The sequence below is a fragment of the Mesoplodon densirostris genome, chromosome 4 (genome assembly GCF_025265405.1).
Source record: "Mesoplodon densirostris isolate mMesDen1 chromosome 4, mMesDen1 primary haplotype, whole genome shotgun sequence".
Classification (NCBI taxonomy): Eukaryota; Metazoa; Chordata; class Mammalia; order Artiodactyla; family Ziphiidae; genus Mesoplodon; species Mesoplodon densirostris.
In genome coordinates, this window is record NC_082664.1 from 119,867,129 (window position 1) to 119,883,040 (window position 15,912).

General features: G+C 44.0%; 1 protein-coding gene across 2 annotated transcripts in view; it reads right to left on the reverse strand.

The window, feature by feature from the left end:
• The window catches only part of ARID3B (AT-rich interaction domain 3B), a 53,249-nt gene extending 38,688 nt beyond the window's left edge, over positions 1-14,561 (reverse strand). Inside the window, exons 1-2 of one of the 2 annotated variants that reach the window (XM_060097011.1) lie at positions 14,482-14,561; positions 11,277-11,907 (exon numbers count right to left, since the gene is read on the reverse strand). In XM_060097011.1, the coding sequence (XP_059952994.1) occupies positions 11,277-11,828 (552 nt within the window). In that variant the 5' untranslated portion in view covers positions 11,829-11,907; positions 14,482-14,561. The remainder of the gene's footprint in view (positions 1-11,276; positions 11,908-14,481) is intronic. The other variant, XM_060097012.1, reaches the window with a different exon arrangement.
• Between the last annotated feature and the right edge of the window lie 1,351 nt (positions 14,562-15,912).

The window sequence follows — 15,912 nt, forward strand, 5'->3', positions numbered from 1 at the left end:
AACACAGCCACATAAATTTTTTTTTTTTTTTTTTGCGGTACGCAGGCCTCTAACTGTTGTGGCCTCTCCCGTTGCGGAGCACAGGCTCTGGATGCGCAGGCTCAGCTACCATGGCTCACGGGCCTAGCCGCTCTGCGGCATGTGGGATCTTCCCGGACCAGGGCACGAACCTGTGTCCCCTGCATGGGCAGGCAGACTCTCAACCACTGTGCCACCAGGGAAGCCCAAATAAATATTTTTTAAAAAGAAAAAAAAAGGAATAGGGGTCAAGGAAAAAGAGCAGCCAAGAAAAAAAAAATGACACAAATCAGGTTGAAGGAGCAGATCAAGGCCCAAGTGGGGTAAATAAAAATATGTTCAAACCCAGAACACTAATGCAAGTGCAAAATAGCAGAGTCAGTAAAAATTTTAAAGCCACGAAAGAGGAAAAAAAGATCCACAACAGTGACAATTAAACTGATAACAGACTTCTCAACAGCAAAAATAGTTGCTAGAAGACAAATGGGATCATATCCTCAAAGCGTTAAGATGTATAATGGTCAGTCTAGAATCTAAAGCTATGAACAATCGTACAAGAATAAGGGCAAGATAAAGAAAGACGTACATTTATTTTATTTTTTATTACTTTTATTAATTTACTTACTGGCTGCATTGGGTCTTTGTTGCTGCTAACGAGCTTTCTCTAGTTGTGGCAAGCGGGGGCTACTCTTCATTGTGGTGCGCAGGCTTCTCATTGCAGTGGCTTCTGCTGTTGCAGAGCACGGGCTCTAGGCATGTGGACTTCAGTAATTGTGGCACGTGGGCTCAGGAGTTGTGGCTCGCAGGCTCTAGAGCACAGGCTCAGTAGTTGTGGCACACGGCCTAAGTTGCTCCGCGACATGTGGGATCTTCCCGGACAAGGGATTGAACCTGTGTCCCCTGCACTGGCAGGCAGATTCTTAACCATTGCACCACCAGGGAAGTCCCAAGAAAGACATACATTAAAAAAATTTTTTTCAGGCATACCAAGACTGAGTTTACTATATACAAATCTCTGCTAAAAGAGTTACTAAAAAAGGAAGACTGAACCCAAAGGGAAAGATGGGATATAAGAAGTAATGGTGAAAAAAAGATGGATAAACTTGTTGGGAAGTTTAAATAACTATTGACTGGTAGGGGGAAAAAAAAACCCCTAATTTGGGGGTGGGGGTAAAACAAATTGGAATATTGGATGATGGAAGTAGAGAGGCACAAGCTACATTAGAATTTCTGAGATCCTAATATTGTTTAAAAGTAGCGTAGGGGATTTCCCTGGTGGTCCGATGGTTAAAACTCCACGCTCCTAATGCAGGGGGCCTGGGTTCAATCCCTGGTCAGGGAACTAGATCCTACGTGCCGCAACTAAAGATTCCACATGCTGTAACGAAGATCCCGCACACAGCAACAAAGAACCCAAGTGCCACAATTAAGACCCAGTGCAGCCAAATAAATAAATTAATTAATAAAAAAGAAAGCAGTATAAAAAGTCAGTAATGAAAGTCTAAATCTAATCAACAAAAGAATAGAAACAGAAAGCATAACTTCTAAGCCAGTAAAGGAGAAAAGGACAGTGGTTAAGAATCCGCCTGCCAATGCAGGGGACATGGGTTAGAGCCCTGGTTCGGGAGGATCCCACATGCTGTGGAACAACTAAGCCTGCTGCACTACAACAACTGAGCCTGCACTCTAGAGTCTGCGAGGCACAACTACTGAGCCTGCGTGCCACAACTACTGAAGCCCATGCACCTAGAGCCCGTGCTCTGCAACAAGAGAAGCCACCACAGTGAGAAGCCTGTGCACCACAAAGAAGAGTAGCCCCCGCTCGCCCCAACTAGAGAAAGCCTGCGCACAGCAACGAAGACCCGACACAGCCAAAAATAAATAAATAAATAAATTTTTTTTAAAAAAAGAAAAGAATATTCAATCAAATGAACAGAAGACAGGAAAGGAGAAAACAAGAAGCAAAGAAAAAGTATGGTTAAACTGGAAATCCAAAGTTAGAGGGCAGAAATAGGTCCAAATGTATCACCAGTTCTAGTAACTACATGGATTAAATTAACCAAATAAAAAAGACAGATTATAGGTCTTTTGTATGTGGTCTCAATATATAAAGACTGGAATGTACAAGGAAAAAATGCACTAATACTAATCAAAAGAAGGCCAATCATGGGCTTCCCTGGTGGAGCAGTGGTTGAAAGTCCGCCTGCCAATGCAGGGGACACAGGTTCGTGCCCCAGTCCGGGAAGATCCCACATGCCGTGGAGCGGCTGGGCCCATGAGCCATGGCCGCTGAGCCTGTGCATCCGGAGCCTGTGCTCTGCAACGGGAGAGGCCACAACAGTGAGAGGCCCGAGTACCGCAAAAAAAAAAAAGAAAGAAAGAAAAGAAAGCCAGTCTTACACCAGAATATTTTAATTCACCTCTTTCTGAAAGTGATCACACAAACTTAGTAAGGATAAGGAAGATCTGAATAACACAATTAAAAAGCTTGATCCAACATACAGATATACAACCCCACCTCTATTAAACATAGAATATACATTCTTTCCAAGCACATATGGAGAATTTATAGAAACTGATCATACACAAGGCCAACACAAAGGATATCACAACAAATTCCAGAAAACTGATAACGCACCAGTTCTCTAACAACGATGGTTAGAGCTTAATTATAAGCTATAATATTTTTTAAAAAAGATAAAACCCACATATTCGAAAACTAAAAAATACTTTTGAACAACTCATGGGTTAAAGAATCAATCACAACTGAAATTTTGAAACGTTTAGTACTAACCAATGGAAGCACTGCATATCAAAACTTGTGGGATACAGCAAAAGAGCAACTTTGAGAGAAATCTGCAGCTTCAGATGCATTTGTTAAGTAAAAAGAATTTCAGATGTGTTAAACATACAACTAAATAGGCTTAAAAACAGGACAGACACACAGAGTACACGTAAAACTTAGGAAATCTAAATAAGATCAGTGGATCATATCAGTGTCAATATCCAGGCTGTCACAGTATACTACAGTTTTATGAAATGTTACCATTGGGGGAAACTGGACAAAGTGTACAGGAATCTCTCTAAATTATTTCTTAGAACTGCACGTGAATATACAATTATCTCAATGAAAATTCAATTTAAACAAAATGACCAAAATCCCCAACACTAACACCACGACATGCTGGCAAGGATGTGGAGTAACAGGAACTCTCATTCATTGTTGGTAGGAATGCAAAATGGTACAGCCACTCTGGAAGACAGTTTGGCAGTTTCTTATAAAACTAAACATACTCTTTGAATACAATCCAGAAATCATGTCCCTTGTTATTTACACAAACGGGTTCAAAACTTATGTCTAACAAAAACCTGTACACAGATGTTTATAGTAGCTTTATTCATACATGCCAAAACTTAGAAGCAACCAAAATGTCCTTCAGTAGCTGAATGGATAAACAGACTGTGGCACATCAAGACAATGGAATATTATTTGGTGCTAAAAAGAAATGAGCTATCAAGCCATGAAAAGACATGGAGGAAACTGAAATGCATATTACTAAGTGAAAGAAGCCAATATGAAAAGGTTGGTATGAATAGCTGGAGCACAGAGGATTTTTAGGGCAACCAAACTGCTCTGTATGTTACTATAATGGTAGATTCATGTCATTTATACATTTGTCAAAACCCACAGAATGAACAACAAGAGTGAACTCCAATGTAAACTATGGACTTTGGGTGATAATGATGGTTCAGTGTTGGTTCATCGACTATAACAAATGCAGCACTCTGGTGCAGATTTTGATAGGGGGGAGGCGGTGCATGCGTGGGGGCAGAGAGTATATGGGAAACCATTGTAGTTTCTGCTCAATTTTGCTGTGACCTAAAACTGCTCTTAAAAAAAAAAGCATTTCTTTAAAGAAATGAAATGGTGCTCTTTACATTAAAAAAAAAAAAAAACAGGGCAAATTAAAAGAAAGCAGAAGAAACAAATTATTTATGCAGCGCCTATTATCTGACATTATTCTGCTGGGTGCTGGGACACAATGATAAACAAAACAGACAAGGTCCCTGTCCTCTTAGAGCTTACCATCTAGTACAGGACTCATATCAAACAAATAAACCACACAAAGTATAATGTTCAGTGACAACATATACAGGCATACCTCATTTTATTGTGCTTTGCTTTACTGCGCTTTGCAGGTACTCCATTGTTTTTAGAAACTGAACGTTTGTGATAACCCTGCGTTGAGCACACCAATTTTTAAAATTTTTATCTTTATTGGAGTCTACTTGCTTTACAATGTTGTGTTAGTTTCTGCTGTACAACAAAGTGAATCAGCTATAAGTATACATACATCCCCACATCCCCTCCCTCCTGAGCCTCCCTCCCACCCTCCCTGTCCCACCCCTCTAGGTCGTCACAAAGCACCGAGCCGACCTCCCTGGAGCACACCTATTGGTGCTATTTTTCCAGTAGCATCTGCTCACTTTCATGTCTCTGTGTCACATTTTGGTAATTCTCGAAATATTTCAAACTTTTTCATTATTATTATATTTGTTATGGTGATCTGTGATCAGTGATCTCTGATGTTACTATCACAAAAAGATTACAGTTTGCTGAAGGCTCAGATAATGGTTAGTATGCTTTATCAATAAAGCATTTTTTAATTAAGGTATGTACACTGTTTTTCTAGATATAACACTATTGCACACTTACTAGACTACAGTATAATGTAAACATAACTTTTATATGCACTGGGAAACCAATAAATTCATGTGACTTACTTTATTGTGATATACACAACCGAATCCGCCATATCTCCAAGTTACGCCTGTAACATGACCTACACTAAAGGTGAAGACAGTGCCTCTAAGAAAGTGATGTTTAAGGTGAAAACGGAAGCTGGGGTAAGAGCCTGAAGGAGTGTTTTAGGTAGAACGACTAGCACTGCAAAGGCCAGGGTGACTGGAGTACAGTGATAGGTCAGGATACTGGCAAAAATAAGGCTGGAGAAGCAGGCAGGGATCAGATTATGCTGATTTGGGGTTTTACAATTAGAGCAACTGATGACAAACTTCGAGGACATTAAAGTAGTGACATAATCTGATTTGGTTTTTAGAAGATCACTCTAGCTGCTGTGTGGAGAATGAGAATGGAGGAGGGAAGACACAAACTTGTTGATAGTTACAACAGTAGGTAAGAAGCGTGGATTAAGTAGGTGATGGTGGAGAAGGGAAGTGGCAGGATTCTAGATATTTAGATGGGAGAACTGATAAGAATTGGTGATGAACTGGACATTACCAGATGGAGTGACAGAGTAGGAGGTATACAAAGATAGTCAGCTCTAAGGTTTCTGATATGAATGACGAAGTGGGTAGAAATGTCCTTTACAGAGAAGGAAAATAGAGGAAATAATTGCATGGGAGTAGGTTGGAAATTAAGAGTTACATGTATTAAACGTGAGGTGCCAGTAAAACATCTAAGTAAAACATCCCAGGAAGGTAGTTGGGAATATATCCATTGAACTCAGAATGGAAACATGGGCTCAAACAATGCACATTGAGTCAGTGGCTTGTGGATAGTAGTTAAAGCCATGAAAGTAAAAGAAATTGCCCAGGGAAAGCATATAAAGAAGAGGGTTTAAAACTGAGCCCTGGGGAACCTGGAGTTCTAGAGGTTAGATAGAAGAAGAGAAAGAGGTTAAAGAAAATAAGCCAATGGAGGGGCTACAGAAAGGAAGAAAAGGAAATGTTTCAAGGAGAGGAGTCTACTGAATTCAATACTGCAGAGAAATCAAATGAGGTGGGAGCAGGTGGGGCTTGGAAACATGGTGATCACTAGGAGGCCTTACCAAGAGGAACTTCAAGGATATGGAAGAGAGAGAGGCCAGACTGAAGTGTGCTGAGGGTGAGTAGAAGGTGACAAAGTGGAGGTACGGAGTGCAAACGATTTCCGAGAGGCTTTGTTGTGGGAAGTGCGTGGATAGTCAGGACTACAGAACATGTTGGAAAGAGATGTGCAGTCAAGGGAAAGTTTTTAAAAAGTGATTTCTCGGGAATTTCCTGGCAGTCCAATGGTTAGGGCTCCACACTTTCACTGCAGAAGGTCCGGGTTTGATCCCTGGTCAGGGAACTAAGATCCCACAAGCCAAGTGTTGTGGCCAAAAAAAATAAAATTAAAATTAAAAAAATAAAAAGTGACTTCTCATTTCCTGGTAGCAATCAAATCAGGCAGATTTACTGATTAAAAGGAGACTTTTTTTTAAATTTGGGGATAGTAGAACATGTGTTAGTGTGGAATAAACTTCAGAAGAGAGTCCCAAGAGTCAGGGAAATGGGTTCACTGATGAAGCAGGCCCCTGAAAATTAGGAGGGGATGGGATCTGGGACACACATGGAGGGATTAGTCTTTGCTAAGAAAGATAAAGACCCAAGTTAAGTCCTTAATCATGTATTTATAAGAATTCAACATAAACAAAGCTTACTTCTACCTAAAGGAGAAATATCCCTATTTTAATATGGAAAGAAGCAGCTTCGGGAGTGCAATGGCTTGAACTCACATAATCCTGAAATGCTTCAGGGAATCCGAGAATACTAGAGTTCGGTCACAGCTCTAGAAAATTTGAAAAGGAGTTGCTTTAGAGCACTAAGATTTATGGAACATCTTACCCTACAAAGATAGTAAAAATTGAAAAATTACAGCTTCAAAAAGTATTTAGGTGCTAATGACAATTCAACCTAATCTTTGCCTAACGGTATAAATTTTACAAAGATCTTTCACACTCATTTTCTTCTTCCATCTTTGTAATATCTTTAAAATTGCTCCCTGAGGATGGCAAGAGAGGATTATCATCCTCTGGGAGAAATGTATGCATGGGTTCAGAAAGGTAGGGTAGGACATCTGTGCCAAGCACTATAGCAAGCAAGTGGTGGAGTTAGGATCTAAATCCACATCTTTTGGCTCCAAAACCAATGCTGACTTAATAATTACATCTTTTACTACATAACAAGTTTGCTGAGTATTTATGCCTTGACCTTTTGGGGTTAAAGTCTAGAAGGGCGAAGGAACACTCTCACAAATCACCATTGACATCTTAGATATCATGGAACAGTGGGCTGAAGAACCACTGACAGAGCCAAATAAGAGAGCGCAAGTTCTAGGTCCCAATCCTCCCCCAAGTGATGGACAGTCTGCTCACCCAGATGATGATAGAAGACACAAACTCAACACGGATACTGAAAACAGAAGTGAAGAAAACTCAAGGTTGCCAAACACTTCAGTTACCAGGACCAAAACACAAAGGAAGAGTCTAGGGCAGTGTCTGAAAGCACAGCATATATTCTCGTTCTAATTACACAGTCTAAAGCAGGGTTTCTCAACCTTGGCGCTACTGACATTTGGGGGCCAGATAATTCTTTGTTGTAGGGGACTGTCCTGTGCATTGCAGGACGTTTAGTAGTATCCCTGGCCTCCATCCACGCGATGTCAGCAGCACAGCTCCACCTGCCCCAGTCATGACAACTAAACATATCTCTTGACTTTGCCAAACATCCCTTGGGAGAAGGAGGGGTTGCGGAGATCACCTCCAATTGAGAAACACTGACCTAGATGGATTCCACTATGAATATCGGAGCTTAGGCCATGCAAAGTAGACCTACAAAGAAAGTGGAGAAAGCTCATGATCTTATTTATTTTCAGGTAATAGTCTGCACAATCTTTACTAAAAGCATCAAATGTTCCAAAGACGTGCAGTACGTACCCAGAAAAGTAGGCCTAGCCCGAGAGACCACACCTCACTACTTAGAGGAACTCTTGGTAATGGATTCTGGAGACCAAGCAGTCAGTCAACCTTCCTCCTTCTCACACACAGTAATCCAAGAGACTGCCAAAGTATACAGAAAACCAGACACACTCTCTGGCTCTCATATGCCCATTAAGCCATCATTCATCTTCCTACCCTATGGGAAGGAGTCTATGCCCTTCTGGAAAACTGGCTCCATTAATGGGCTCAAGACAAACAAAGCCTGCACTGCCTAAACTGCTCTCTTTCCAGAAGGAGAGAAGACCACCCCTAACAGGCCAGCAACACCCCTAGCTGGTTGTATGTTGACAGGCTTCTACTGATCTCCCATGAGAGAAGGGACACTCAGCTCTCTGTTGTCTTGTTTTACAATTATTTACTCTGCCCATTGAAATTTGATGGGTTTTAGAAGCTTGGCTCAACGGCATTATCCATCTTCCCATCGCTCTAGTGTCAGAGGATGCCACACTCTTTCTAACAATCCAGGCCTTGAGAAGCAAGTTACCTTCTAAGAGTTTCTTCAAGGAGAAAATATGAAATAATTTTGACTTTACATGTTATAAGAATGTGATTTCAGAAACAAAAGATAATCTGTGGAGCCCTTAAGCGTTCCAAATTTTGCTTTGCAGTTGGCAGATGCCCGCTGAGGCCCCCACACCAGCCCCAAATCTTGTAAATACTTTTGAGTATTTTTGTTGATTTACCAAGCTATGTTAGCTATGCTGTAGACAAAATCAACTTTATCTTGGTGTATGAATATCTGAAACAGAACTGTTTTAAAATATCTGCAGCATAGCTCAGACTGGACAGTTGGGCTTTAAATGAGTCAGGACAGAGTAAACTTGTTGCAACCCAAGACTCAGTCCCCCTTGAGTTCCCACACTGCCTCTGCTAAACCTAGCTGGTGAGCTCTTCAAGGGAGAAGCATGCCTTAGCCCCTGGAGCAGAGGCCTGGCCTAAAGAAGCCTCTGTAAAAGTTTGTTATGTAAAAGAACAAAATGGACACTGTCACCCACTAATAAGATCTTTTTCCGCTCTCTGGAAGCTAACTGCATAAGAAACAAAAGACTTTGAATAATTTTTAAGAAAAGCTAGTCTCACAGTTTGTAGTAGTTTCTAAAGGCTCTCCATTAGGATATTATTTTTTTTAGTCCCCCTTCCATAGCACAACTAAAACATTTTAAAAATCCCAAGGAACATTATTTACCACTGTTAGGAGAAGGACTAGATAAAGGAGGAGGGCACAGACCAAATCAATCTTGAAAAATTAAATTCAAAAGGAGAAAAAGAGGTACACATCAAAGGTTTAAAGTCATCATTGCCCAGTGACCCCCTAACCCAGCTCTTGATCTCCAAATCCAGGGGGAGGGTAAATGTAGGGTGCGAGATCAGGCCTCAGTTCCGCTGGCATTTAAAGACATTCTGGCAGGTGCTCTGCCAGGCAGTCTATAATTAGTGAGTATGCCTCGGAAACTTAAAATGAACTCAAAGGGTTTCAGAAGCCAAAAGCCAGCCTCCCAAGCACTGAGCTGTGCAGCCACGGGGCTGATGCTGTCTAGAACCAGTGTTGGGTGCCTGCATGGCGCACACGTGTGTGCACACACACGCCACTTCTGCAGAGTGTCTTTTTTCAAAGCTCTAATGGCTTGACCTCAACACCTGCTGCACTTCCTGAAGACAGACAGGCTCTGGAGCTCCACTTGTTCCTCGCACGAGGCTGTACTTTCTAGGAACGACCGCACACACGCAGAGGCTGGCCAGCTGCCAAGGCGGGGGCAGCCCAGCCACCTCGGGCCTGAACTTTCCCAGTGCTGTCAGGGCGGGATCCCACTAGGAGCTGACTCAGCGGCCAGCATGGAACTCTGCCAACCACACAGCAGTGCGGGGGGCTGCCGGCAAGTCACAGATGTTTTGCTAAACCAAAGCAATCAGCCGGGAGGCGGATCTGGGCTGGCGGCCAGGCTGCTGCTGTCGGGGAAGCTGGCATTCTCTGATCCTAGTCCGAGCTCTGCCACTACCTCCCTGGTGATCTGAGGGAAAACCTCTGTGCATCTCAGCGTCTCCCCTGCTTCCGAGCATGTCTGTGTGGATGCCGCAGAGGATGGCACTGTTTGCATGAAAGAGCACCTGGAGCACTACTACCCACCACATGCTGGTTCTGTTAATCCTCACAACATCCTTAGAGGTAGGCTTCGTTATTTTGATTTCAGAGGGCTCAAAGGAATTGAGCCCTACACCAAAGGATCACAAGGGTAATAGATGGGATTTGAACCCCACTTTGCTGGCTCTGGGATCTACTACAAACACTGCTACTGTGAAACTCAGATCAACTGCATAGGCAGGGCGCCTTGATAGAAAGATGCTGAGTTTTCAGTTTGCAAAGGACCTTTCTCATATGACTTCTCGGATGCCCTGTGTAAATCCATAGCCCTTCACAACTAATTTCTAAACAGCATCACTGGACCACATGGAGTGTATGTGCTTATGGGGAGTACCCAAATATTACCGGCTTTATTATGAACTCCCTGCCTAATCACCAACGGGTCACTTAGCCTGGAAGAACTGATCATCACTCCCATTCTTCGGGTGAAGAAAAGCGGCATGGCAAGTCAGAAAGACAAGAAGAATTAGAAGGCAAAGAGCACAGATTCCTTAGGCTCTACCCCCTAGGATAATTCATTAGGACCCTGGAATCTATATTTTTAAAAACTCCCTAGATGACTCTGATGCTCTGCCATGTTTGGGAATCACTGAAGCTTGCCTTGGCTCAAAAGGGAATAGTGAGGGATTCCCTGGAGGTCTAGTGGTTAGGAGTCCGCACTTTCACTGCCATGGCCTGGGTTCAATCCCTGGTCAGGGAACTAAAATCCTGCAAGCCGCACAGCCCAGCAAAAAAAATAAAAAGGGAATTGTGAGGTCTACCCTGCCCTGCTTCAAAGGAGGTGATATAAGGGTGAAATGAAATCATGTCTAAAGGCTCTTTGCTGGAAAATATACACAATGCAAAAGGTTCTCATCAGCTATGTTTAGCAGCAAAACAACAAAACTGACCTTAAAAAGCATGATCCTGGGTTAGCCTGGAGCTAACACTGTGTTAGGCAAGACTGTTCTCTTATCAAATTACTACTAGAAAAACTGAAATTAGCCACACATCTCATTTTTAGATATCCCTCATAACTCTGTTGCAACCTCATTCTTCCTTTAAAAAAAAAAAAGACTGTACTTAGTCTTTCATATTAAACTTGGAACAATCTATATTAGGAGTAACTTACACATTTCACTGCTCTAATCAAGAAAACAACTATGAGGAAAAAACTCAGTCTATTCATGTCTAGGCTGCTGGTCGCTGAAGTAGGCTGAGAAGGCACAGATTGGCACAGACCCTGGAAGTCCAGTACCTCTCCCTGGCTACCCTTTAGGGAGAACAAATAATGCCCCCATACCAGAAAGACTGACCTGCTTGAGCTGCTCATCCAGATTCCAGCCCGGCTGCCCTGCTGTGGAGACTGAAGCTGAGGCCTTAGGAGCATCTTTGGTATGGTCTTCTTTAGCTTGCTGTCCATGTGGTGGGAGCCCTGGCGCTGGAAGCAGACCAGATACGGGTGCTGCTCTGGGGTCTTGGCGAGCCACCTTCTGCACGTGAAAATATTTTGAAGCAGCCTGGGTCTCTTTCTCAGCCACCTCTGCAACTTCATCATCCCCATCCTCATCTTCCAAACGTCCTTCCTCCTCCTCAGGCTCTGAGTTCACCTTGCTCCGTTCAAACACTCGGGCCACTGCTGGGGCTGGTGGAACTCTGGCTAAGGGACCCAGGGCAGGGCTGCCAGAAGGCCTCCCAGGTGTGGCAGAAAGGTGAGTCTGCTGTGTGACCAGTTTCTGGGCATACAAGAACGGGGTTTCTCTCATCTGCTGAGCCTGCTTCTCTCTGGCGTCCATCTGCAGAGGAGCCAGGTGTGGTGGCTGCTGCTGCGGCGGCTGCTGCTTCTGCTGAGGCTGCAGTGGCTCCATCACTGCCTCAAGCTTCACCCACCGATTGGCATGGCTCTGAACCTGGGCACAGCCCGGCAGGCACACTGGGTGTAAACCTCTAAGTGATGAATAGAAACCACAAAGAAGGAGAAGAGAAAAAGGAAAAAAAAAAAAAAAAACCAACAATGTAAAGCAGGTATAAAAAGGTTTTCTTTTCTCCAGTAAAGGGCATGAGTTCTGAGCATTAAACATATGCCCGTAAACCTGAGTTTTAAGATGAGTAAGTGGTGGGAGTTTGAGGTGGGGTAGGGCAGGGTAGGGGGTGGTGGGAGTTGGGTAAGGAAAAGTATGCAGAAGAGGAACAGGATTTAAGAGGAGAAATACAGGATGAATCTCAGCTGCGGTGGACTACTGTGGGTTTAAAGTGAAATAAATCCAGATGACATTGAGTCTGCAAACATCTGTGTTCAAATCTCTCTTCCTCAACATTATCAAACATTAATCTGTTTATTACTGAAAAAGCAACTGGGTTTGCACTGTACAGAGGTTGCGAGTATGAAAACCACAATCTAAAAAAAAGGGAAAGAAGGGCCTGCCTACAAGAAAGAGAATATTGCTTAGGTTCCCAGGCCCATCAGAGAAAGATATTACCATCTAAGCAAGACACAGAGCTATCAGGCAGACGGCAAGATTTCTCTCATAGAAAAGCAGAACCTAGCAAACTGCACTTAGGTTTAAACTTTTAAAATTTCCCAGATCAAATTGCCAAGCCTGCTTTTTGAGTGGGCTGAGCCAATGCTAACCAGACATTATAGCCTCAAAAAGAATCCAATTTCAACAACATGAGAGAAAGAAACACGCAAGCAGGCAAGAGTTTCAAATTGCAATTGGCACTCAAAAAACAAACGGGGGAATTCCTCTGGAGATTTTTAAGGTAATTAATTGGAAACAGGTATCAATATTGTCTAAACGAGGCAAAGCTTCTTTTTTATAAACAGCCTAGTAAATCTCTTCACATCCCCTTTCTTTCTGATTCACTTCTATGACATTCTATGACAAACACAAAACGAAAAGGCTTTCAGGCCAAAAGTATTCTGGGGGCAGGTTTATCAGCATTCTTACCAATCAGTCTCCAAACACACACCCCTTTCACACCCTCTCCTCCTCTAACCAACCCCCCTTCCCTTCCTCCTTTCCAGGCCCCCATCCCCAGCAAACCTCACTTGAGTTATGCTTCCTCAGCAAGTCTCCATAACTGAATGGATTACTATGCATGGGCAAATTTTAGGTTAACAGGACTTGCAACATGGCGTACAATGTTGTCATCACATGAAAGAAGAAGCTGCACTGCACAGGTTGGGACTTGATATTTGCGTTGTTCCACTGTTTTAGGACTGGGTAGAAAGATTAAAAAAAAAAACCCCAAAACTTAAATATTTAGGTATCTTCAAAAATTCATGGGGAAGTAATCACACTCCTAGCAATAAAAACTTTGGATTTAGGCATTTTTTAAAAACGGGGTTAGAGAAAAAAGTTAGGCAAAAAAGTAGAAATTTTAAAATTCTCATTTTCTGTTTAATCTTAGAAGCACTGCTTTTGTCTGTTGCATTCTGTGAAAGATTCAAATTCCAATTTGCCTCTTACTCCCTTTACTTCCTCTCTTGGCACTTTAGAAAGTGTGAGTTATGCCGGAAGCAATACTTTCATTCTGCTATAGCCCTTTTTATGGTGTAACAAAGCATGAAAAGATTTACACCCACATTAAATCCAGTTGCCAAAAGTGTTCATTTAAAATAAAAACAATTTGCATCAAAGAAAAGTAAACCAAAGAATAAAGAAAATAATTCGGTGGTCATTTTAATTCTCCTTACAACATTATAACATCAATCAATCACAAGCGGGATAATTTTTCATGCAAGTCCTGCCAGTCATTGAACAACTGCTTCTCATCTTGTGGCACCATCTTCTCTGTATGCTGTCCCCAGCAGAGGGGGTGGTGTCTCACAGCCTCTTTAGTTAAGACTGAGATGACTCAGTTCTACAACTCGATACACACACCCTCCCCCAAAGAGCCTATCTTTCCCGTCCCTAAGCAGCTAGTTGATCCAAACAACAATACCTCCTGCCTACTTTTAGAAAACTTAGGTCTCAGAAATCTAAACCACTCCATCCCTTCACACGGCTCCCTCCCCCATTTCCCCTAAAGTTCCCGAACCTCTAAGCCCGGCGCAACGGACTCCTTTGCAGCTTTGAAGCCGGCCTCGCCCACCATTCCCTCTACCTTCGCTGCCGGATCCCTCTGGCCTCAGCCCCCTTTAAGCCCCACACCTCCACCCCCGCTATTCTTTATACCCCCACAACCCAACTCTATCACTTTTACCTCTACTGAGCCCTCCCAGCCAATCCGCCGGCTCTTCTTAGATTGTCCCAACCCCACCTATTCTAGCCCTCTCAGTTCCCAGGGGCCCCTCACTATTCCCATCCCTTTATCTCATATCACCCTAATGGGCGAGGGCGCCTCCGGGCTCCTCCCAGCGCTCTCACTTTTCCTCCTTGGCCCCCGTGCTCCGCTGGCCCGCGTTTTCACGTCTTCCCCTACACACCTGCCTCTCCTCCTACTCCGCCGTCCCCTCCACCTGCCACAGCCCTCGCTCCCGCCGAGGCTGAGGGAGCTGGGACCCGCGCGGCTTACCTGTACGGGGCGCTCCGGGTCCGCCGGCGGTGGAAGACGCAGCCACTCAGGCCCCGGCGCGGCACTTGCGTTTCGGACTTCTCCGCAGCCGGGGGCCACAGCCGGGGCGGGGCCCGCACCGGAAGCGGCGCCGTGGGGCCGGGTTGCCGGCCCGGGGCGGGGAGGGGGCGGGGTCACACGATATGGGGCGGGGCCTGAGGCCGGAAACGGCCAAAAAGGGAACGAGGGGCGGGGTCGGGCGGAAGTGACTTCTAGGGAAAGCCCCGCCCAACTGAGTCGTGGGCGGAAATGAGTAGAAGCTGGCGGAAGCTTCCGCCAATGGGGAAGCGCAGACATGGAGGAGTTCCGGTGTGAGTACATCCGCGGGGAGTTGAAAAGAGCCGGTCTGCTTACACTCTTTTCTGAGTGTTTTCTAGTTGTGGAGGTTGGTGTAGCGTTGGCGGGCGGTAGGTTGGGAGGAAGGTAAATAAAGGACAAGGAGTGTCAGGGTTTTCTGCTGCTTCGGTCCCCTCCCCAGGCTCCTAACTTCAAACCGATCTTCCTCTGAGATTCCCGCTTCCAGATCAGCTTTTCTCTGTTCTCTGAGGATGCTGCGTCCCCTGGAGCTCCCTCACATGGGTTAGTATTCTCGCTTCCCAGGTTCCAAAAGTGGGGGCAAGGTGCCATATACTGTCACCTCTTGTAAAAACCCTTGCTTCTCTGACGCTTACTTGTAAGACTTTGCCGCCCATTTAACCGCCTCTGTAGAGATGATCTGCTAATATGTGCATCCAGGTCCTTGTCTTACTTTCTCTTCTCTAACCATCTTCCATCTTGATAAATTCAGAGTCACTGTGGACAACTCATTTAACATGCAGGCCTCATCCCTTGCATCAACCTCCCAATCCCAGTCAAAAACCTGGACCTTGTCACTAGAAACCCTATCTTGTTATGAATCAGTAGTTCGAACATCCCTCTGTCCAACCACAGCCTGATAACCTTTAGCTTGACTGCTTAAGAACTTCACCATAACTGTCTTTTTTACTTTATCAGAACCTCCAATCTGTTGAAAGCTTCTACTTAATTCTCATTCTTCAGTTCCCTCCTTATCCATCTTAGATTCAATGGTACATCATTACAATCCCCCTCTTACTTACTCTTAAGCCTGCTCCAACACTCCTCTTTTCCCCAACTAAGTCCTCCACCCCGGGTGGACTAACATGCTTCTCAATGCCTGTACCTTGTCATAGTAAATTGTACTGCTGAACAGATTGGCATCACTAAATATTATAATGTCAGCCTTAAATGGGCTTTGAACAGTGTCTGGAAATTTCATTATATTTTTCTAGTTAACCTGCTCTCCACTCTTGGCAAGTCTCTAATCCCCTATGCTTCCCGTACCCCTTCCCCTGATTATCTTACTGTATAAGTAATAGGAAATGTAGAATGCCC